Here is an 8424-nt window from a genome sequence, read left to right as displayed (position 1 = left end):
AGTTGTGTAAAAATAACATATTTAAAATGAACTGCACTCATAAAACAGCCAAAATACAACCCAAACTACAACCAAAATACAACCCAAAATACAACTAAAATACAACCCAAACCACAGCCAAAATACAACCCTAAATACAGCTAAAATACAACCCAAACTACAGCCAAAATACAACCCAAAAAACAACTAAAATACAACCCAAATTACAGCTAAAACATAACCCAAACTATAACCTAATCTACAGCCAATATACAACCCAAGAATACAGCCAAATCACAACCCAAACTACAGCCAAAACACATCCCCACTACAGCTAAAATACAACCGTAACTACAGCCAAAATACATCCCAAACTACAGCTAAAATACAACCCAAACCATGGCCAAAATACAACCCAAACTACAGTTAAAATACAACCCAAACTACAGCTAAAATACAACCCAAACCATGAAATACAACCCAAACTAAAGTTAAAATAGATCCCAAACTACAGCTAAAATACAACCCAAACTACAACCAAAATACAACCCAAAATACAACTAAAATACAACCCAAACCACAGCCAAAATACAACCCTAAATACAGCTAAAATACAACCCAAACTACAGCCAAAATACAACCCAAAAAACAACTAAAATACAACCCAAATTACAGCTAAAACATAACCCAAACTATAACCTAATCTACAGCCAATATACAACCCAAGAATACAGCCAAATCACAACCCAAACTACAGCCAAAACACATCCCCACTACAGCTAAAATACAACCGTAACTACAGCCAAAATACATCCCAAACTACAGCTAAAATACAACCCAAACCATGGCCAAAATACAACCCAAACTACAGTTAAAATACAACCCAAACTACAGCTAAAATACAACCCAAACCATGAAATACAACCCAAACTAAAGTTAAAATAGATCCCAAACTACAGCTAAAATACAACCCAAACTACAGTTATAGTACAAAATGATGACATGTCTGTCTGTTGTTCTGGCTGAATGAGCCTCAGTAATCCTTTACTTGTGTAACTTGTTTAATATAAATAACAACCTGCAGGACTTAACGAGCAGTGTGATTAGGGTTAAAGACTCCATGTCCCATCAGCCCCTGCAGCAGGTTACAAACACTTTACCTGGTTCAAGGTGTCTGACTCCTGTCGTCCTCCTGTATGTCCACCTGTCTGTCTGTCTGTCCGTCTCCGGCCACCTAACTCTGCTTGTCCCCGCTGAGACTCTGAAATTAATCCCGTTGGTCTGATCCGACCAATCAGAGCTCAGATATCATGCCGTCTGTCTGAGGATTAAAAGCTCCAAAATATCAAACTCTGTTACAGATGTTGATGTGGACTCCTGCCCAAAACAACCTGACCCTAATCTCACACACACAAACACACGCACACACACACACACACACGTTTAGACTCTCCCGCCTTTTACAACAGTTTCACATCATTTACTTTTTTGTGAATAAACATTAACTTGCTGCTGATCAATAATCAATAATCACAGGCCCCATTGGTCAATGGCAGAACGTGGTGCATTCAGGGACACTCCGACATCAGGAACAGATACACAACGAGGTATCCTGATGATGATGATGATGATGATGATGATGACCACTGATCTCCACAGTGCAGAAATGTTGTGTGTTTTAGGGACTAAAGTATAATCCCTTGTCAAACACTAAAAAATTAGTAATAGAGAAGTGTTATTTATTTTTGATGATACTTTGAATCAGAAGGTTTCTGTGTGTTTGTAAAATAAAGCTTCTGTTAGTAAGTACTACTACTAGTAATAATAAGTACTATGCTATGTTATGACTAAACTTACCATTACACCAAGTTAACATCACACTCGGCCCAATTGAAAGTGTTGAACTGTGTGTTATTATAATAATGTCTGTGTAATTTAAAAATATCACATTTCAGCATGGTTTAGAAATATCCACCTTTTTAAAAAATCCTACCTGTAATGAATTTTAATTATTTTGATTAACTGTAGGCTATGTGCTGTAGCACCTTGAGGTTATTTTATAATGTAAAGTGCATTCAAAATAACTTCTTATTATAAATGTATTAAATAACAGAATTTATTATTAAGCCTCACAACTGTAGAATATTCGGGGACCTAAAATGTGACGTGCATGAGCCCAGACTATCTTTTTATTAAATGTCATTATATTCATATAATGATCCATCTGTCACTCACGTTACCTGAATGTTTACAGTAGCTATGGCAACGGGAACAAGCTGTTAACTTAGCTTAAGCTTCCAACAACAATAAACCATAAAGATAAGATGTGGCACTTTTGGGTATTATAAGGACATTCCTGCATTAAAAGGACATTTCTAATTGAAGGACATGTGTGCGCTGAGGACAGACTGTTGGTTGGCAGTATGTTTTTCAGTGGGATTAGAGATTATGTTACCACGGAGATTTCACTGTGTCAACACACACACACACACACACAGTCCAGATGTGTGTGTGTGTGTGTGTGTGTGTGTATGTGCGTGTGACTCACCAGACTTCTATGATATTTTATGTTTTAAGGACTCAGCTGTCAGTCAAACATCAGGTGTGATGATGCGTTCAAATGTCCTTTTAAAGAATCTGACTGACGATGCCTTCAGGGCCTCTCAGTCATTTAAAACACCTTATTAAAACTCACAATGTGTTTTATTAATGTTCAGGATTTTAATTTGCAGTCTTCTTCTGTCTAACGCAACATGAACGCAGCGCATCTTACTTTGAAAAGGGGACGAAGTGACACACAGTCAGGTGATCTGAACACCAGAAACAATAAACAGTTAATTATTAAATAATAAACTTTATACAAACAATAATAACAACAGAGACATGTTCATCACACAAACCTTTAATATCATCACGAGAAATACAATGTGTGTGCGTGTGCGTGTGTCTGTCTGTTAGGCGGCGCGGGGACTGTAGTACGGCAGCGCTCTGATGAAGGCGTCCAGCCGGCTGCTGAACAGCTCACTGTCCAGACTGTGACCCAGCACACACACCGGGTTCTTCACGATGTACTCCACATACAGCTGACATACACACACACAGGAAGAGAGAGACAGACAGTTATCTTCCAGATCCTTCACAATAAAAGCCAAAATTTCAAAACCACTTAGTGAAATAACGATGATGCTGATGTGGAGAAATGTGGTGTGTCTGTCCGTGTGTGTCTTATGTTGCTGTAGATGCTCTGCAAGGTGTATGTATGTGTGTGTGTGTGTGTCTCTCACGTTGCTGTAGATGTGCTGCAGGGTGTCTCTGGCGTTGGGGACAGACAGGTCCGTGTTCAGGATGAACCTCAGTCCACTGGGAGTCTCGTAGTAATGGAGACGATACTTGCTGGTCTGAAAGGACAGAAAGCCGTCCTTCCTGGAGACAGACAGGCTGCTAAGGACCACAGACAGACAGGCGGGTGGGCAGGCGGGGAGAGAGACAGCTAGACAGACTAGACAGGTAGTAGCTGTGAAGGATACATGTCCAGAGGAGACATCTTACTGACGAACGAACGGATGGAGAACAACATCCCATACATGAGCTTAAACTCCTGCAGACAGACAGGCAGAGAGACAGTTAGTTAGTGCAACTGTGGTCAGATTTCATGGTTACAGGTTTGATTATTTATTATTTATTGATCAGGTTTTATTAATGGTTTTATTTTTTTATTGATCAGGTGTTATTTTTCTAATTATTTATTGATCAGGTTGTATTATTTATTGGTCAGGTTTTATTATTTTTTTATTATTATTTATTGATCAGGTTTTATTATTTATTTATCAGGTGTTATTAATGTTTTTATTATTTATTGATCAGGTTTTATTAGTGTTTTTATTATTTATTGATCACGTGTTAATGTTTTTATTAGTTATTATTTATTGATAAGATGTTATTTATTATTTGTTGATCAGATTTTATTAATTATTATCTATTGATCAGGTATTATTATTTACTGATCAGGTGGTATTATATATTATTTATTGATCAGGTGTTATTGTTTTTATTATTTAGAATGTATTGATCATGTGTTATTTACGATTTATTGATCAGGTTTTATTAATTATTATTTATTGATCAGGTGTTATTCATGTTTTTATTGTTTAGTATATATTGAACAGGTGTTTTATTTATTATTTATTGATCTGGTGTTATTTATTGATCAGGTTTTCTTAATGTTTTTATTATTTGTTATTTATGATCAGATGTTACTATTTATGATTTTTTTTTTTTTTTTTTAATGATTTTATTATTTATTGTTAAGGTTTTATTAATGTTTTTATTATTTATTGTATTTATTATTTATTTATTATTTATTTATCAGGTGTTATTATATATTATTTTTTTGATCAGGTGTTATTATTTATTGATCAGGTGCTATTATTTTATTATTTATGTATTAGGTGTTATTGATGGTTCTCACCTCGTCTTTAGAGATTCCCGCCTGTTTCTTGCGGTTCCACTCGTTATAATAGAGACAGCTTCCATTACGATCAAATATGTACAAGTTATGAACAGTCATCTGAAAGAAACACATGAATAATAGCTATAATCATCATTTCACTGGCAGACATTAATAAACAGCATTTACACATTATGAATTATCAGTTAAAGAATTATCTGTTATAATCAAGAAATCAATAACCATCAATAAGTGCTGGACATTTGACATGTGAGCTGAAATTCAGATTAGCTCTTCTAGAATCTAAAAATATTGAAATTATATTCCATCACCTTTGTATTCCATGAATTCATAAATGTCGGAATTAAAATGATCGAATTATTACACAGAGTCTGGCTCTACTGGTTCAGACGACACATTTAATATTATAATACAACGCAGATTAAACATAATACACTAATTGGATCTGAAATATACACATATTAATATTATTATTATTATTATTATTATTATTATTATTATTATTATTAATAATAATAATAATAACAGTAATAATAATAACTATACGAATAATGATAGTAATAATAGTAATAATATTAATAATAATAATAATAATAATAATTATAGTTATAATAATATCCATCCATTTTCCTCTGCTTATCCAGTGCCTGGTTGCAGGGGCAGCAGGCTAAACAGGGCATTCCAGATTATATCTCTCTCCTGGGGGACCCCGAGGCGTTCCCAGGCCAGGAGAGAGATGTAATCCCTCCACCGTGTTCTGGGTCTTTCCCGGACATCCTCCTACCAGTTGGACATGCCCGGAACACCTCTAACGGGAGGCGCCCGGGAGGATCCTTACCAGATGCCCAAACCACCTCAGCTGACTCCTTTTGACGTGAAGGAACAGCGGCTCTACTCCGAGCCCCCTCCAGATGTCTGAGCTCCTCCCCCTATCTCTAAGGCTGAGCCCAGCCACCCTACGGAGGAAGCTCATTTCAGCCGCTTGTATCCGTGATTTTGTTCTTTCGGTCACTACCCAAAGCTCATGACCATAGGTGAGGGTTGGAACGTAGATGGACCGGTAAATCGAGAGCTTTGCCTTCAGGCTCAGCTCCTTCTTCACCACGACGGTCCGTTACAACACCTGCATCACTGCTGACGCTGCACCAAACCGCCTGTCCATCTCACGCTCCGTTCTACTCTCACTGCTGAACAAGACCCCGAGATACTTGAACTACTTCTCTTGAGACAGTACCTCTCTCCACCCAGAGGGGGCAGTCTACTGTTTTCCAGCAGAGAACCATGGCCTCAGACTTGGAGGTGCTGATTCTCACCCTACCGATTTGCACTCAGCTGCAAACTGCCCCAGTGAGTGCTGGAGGTCCCGGTCTGATGAAGCCAAAATAACCACATCATCTGCAAAAAGCAGAGTTGCAATTCTAAGGCCACCAAAGCGGATCTCTTCCTCCCCTCGGCTAATAAAAATAGTAACAATAATAATAGTAATAGTTCAAATCTATGGAAGCCAAGAATAGCCATGGATTTTTGTTTTGTTTTATGCACCGTTATCTTGTGATAACGACTTATTATCTTGTTACCTCGATATAACAAAGATCATTTTCTTGTGATAATTAATTAAATAAACTTCGGTTTTGAGGCTTAATTAGGCTGTTTTGGAACCATCGTGAATATGATGTGGAAGACACAGTCTGTTCCCAAAATGATTCCATCAGACGTTCTATCTACACTGTTAACTCAGTCAGCACCTATGGACAGACCCATTATGTTTTACAGACATTTGTAGTTAACTAATCAGGTAAAACGTTTTGTTTATGCTGCATTTTGCTCAATATTTGCTGCATTTCACTTCCCTTTGTATCATGCGTCAAAACAGCCCAATTAAGCCTCAAAACCTAAGTTTATTTAATTAATTATCACAAGAAATCGATCTTTGTTATATTGAGATAACAAAATAATGAATTTGTTATCACAAGATAACAGTGTATAAAAATTAAAAAAAATACATGGCCATACTTGGCTTCCGTGGATAATAACTATTATTGTTATTATTACTATTAAAATTATTATTACTATTATAATAACTTTTATTGATATTACTATTATTATTATTCCTATTATAATAACTATTATTATAACTATTATAATTACTATTATTAATATTACTACTGTTATCATTATTAATATTACCATTATTATTATTATTATTATTACTTTTATTATTTAATTAATTATAACGAGAAAACAATATATCGAAATAACAAAATAAGTCATTTTCAGGAGATAACGGTACATAAAAATAAAATTTTAAAAATCCATGGCCGTTCTCGGCTTCTGTTATCATCATTTTACTTACAAACATTAAAAATAAACAGCATTTACACATTATGCATGCATTGAAACAAAATGTATTAAACTATCAATAAGTTCTGGATATTTGACATATGAGCCGAAGTTCAGTTCATCTCCTCCAGAGTCTAAAACACATTTTAATAACTCTTTGTCTGTCTTCTGTTGTTTTATTATTTATATTTAACATTTCTGTTAAAACATCATTCATTTAAACGGAGTCTGGAGCAGAGACGCGGAGCGGCCATTAAACAGGCTGATACTGATATTTAAACACCATCTGAACAGATAAATGATTTAATATGAGTATAAATGTATTTTATAAAGACAGATTTGTGTCCAGACATTAAAACTGAGAGTTTAAAGTTAAATTAAAAATGTTTATCGGAGCTCCGCTGTGTTTACCTTCTCTTCCGGTTTCCTGCCGAGCTCAGGACCCCGCTGCAGGGCTGTCCGCCTACAAGCCAGAACAAAATATTTATTTACTATAGTTTTATAAATTCAAATCGACACGTAGTTACAAAACAAAAACAGGCTTTTTGGATATACTGTAGTTTTTTGAGTGTTTTGGATGGTGAACTATCCACTGTAAAAAATGTCTGTAGATTTTACATTGAAAAACTGCTAAGCCATGACAGTAAAAGACCGTAAAATGATAAATGGGTTAATTGAGTTTCAGTAACAATGAAACACCGTAAATGTATATATCAGCCAAAACAGCATTTTTTACTTTTTTTTTTAAAAACGAGCACTGGTCCCATACAGCAATAGCTGTAGGGACCAGTGACTAGGCGTTGCCCCGAGCACTACTGTTATACTGTGGATTTTTTCTTATTCCTCTTCCGGACGCAATTTCGTCCCGCTACTAGTCCTACAACTTAAAGAGTTGCAGGACAAATTATATATCAAAACGTGCGGTTTGATCGGGATTGGTGTGCTATTACTTTTCTCTACAGAATACGAATTTTGAAAACTGCCCCAAATTTTGCATTGAAATGAATGGGACGGCCGACAAAAAATGAGCGAAAAAGAACAATAATTGGAGATTTTTAAACGTCTACTCCTCCGGCATAATTTCACCTAGAGACTCCATTTAAACTTTAAACAGTAGACACAAGTCTTGTGTATCGGTGTATTAATCCACGTTTCGATAGGTCATATAGTTTTTTATCAATCCCTGTTCAATGACCATGATCATTTTTGGAGAAATTCTGAGATTATAATGGGTGTGTATTGCACGAAATGTTCGTGTCACAGTGTGTGACATCCTCGCCAGAGTGTAGAGGGAGAGAAGAAATTGTCAAAAAATAAATTTGAAAACTGCGCTCCAGGCCGCAAATTTCACTCTACAGAGATAATTTATACATAGAAACGTAGAAAAATTTGTCTTCTCACTCACAATCCTCTGGTAAAGCTGTCAGAGTTATAGTTTGGGCGTAGGACGCACAGATGCGCCACCAAAACCACCAACAGCCTCATTGGGTCCCATATTAAAAACGCAGGAAGATTTCAGAAAAAGGGACATTTTACAGTTTTTGTAGATCGCTCTAACAAAGCTATTTTTTCATTTTTCTTTAAAAAAAACATATGTAGATGTTCAGGAAGAACTCAGGACGCTCAAAGTGAAGTCG

The 8424-nt window shown here is 35.9% G+C and overlaps 1 protein-coding gene across 1 annotated transcript; it reads right to left on the bottom strand.

Moving 5' to 3' along the window:
- Positions 1–2891: 2891 nt before the first annotated feature.
- trappc1 (trafficking protein particle complex subunit 1) lies at positions 2892–7240 on the bottom strand. Its single transcript, XM_059355084.1, has 5 exons — positions 7199–7240; positions 4448–4546; positions 3507–3577; positions 3264–3402; positions 2892–3062 (listed from the first exon to the last, which is right to left on the bottom strand). Exons 2-5 carry the CDS (start codon positions 4544–4546, stop codon positions 2934–2936), a joined length of 438 nt encoding a protein of 145 aa, XP_059211067.1. The 5' UTR covers positions 7199–7240; the 3' UTR covers positions 2892–2933.
- Between the last annotated feature and the right edge of the window lie 1184 nt (positions 7241–8424).

The sequence above is a fragment of the Centropristis striata genome, chromosome 17, assembly GCF_030273125.1.
Source record: "Centropristis striata isolate RG_2023a ecotype Rhode Island chromosome 17, C.striata_1.0, whole genome shotgun sequence".
Lineage (NCBI taxonomy): Eukaryota > Metazoa > Chordata > Actinopteri > Perciformes > Serranidae > Centropristis > Centropristis striata.
This window is presented reverse-complemented; position numbering and strand designations above follow the sequence as displayed.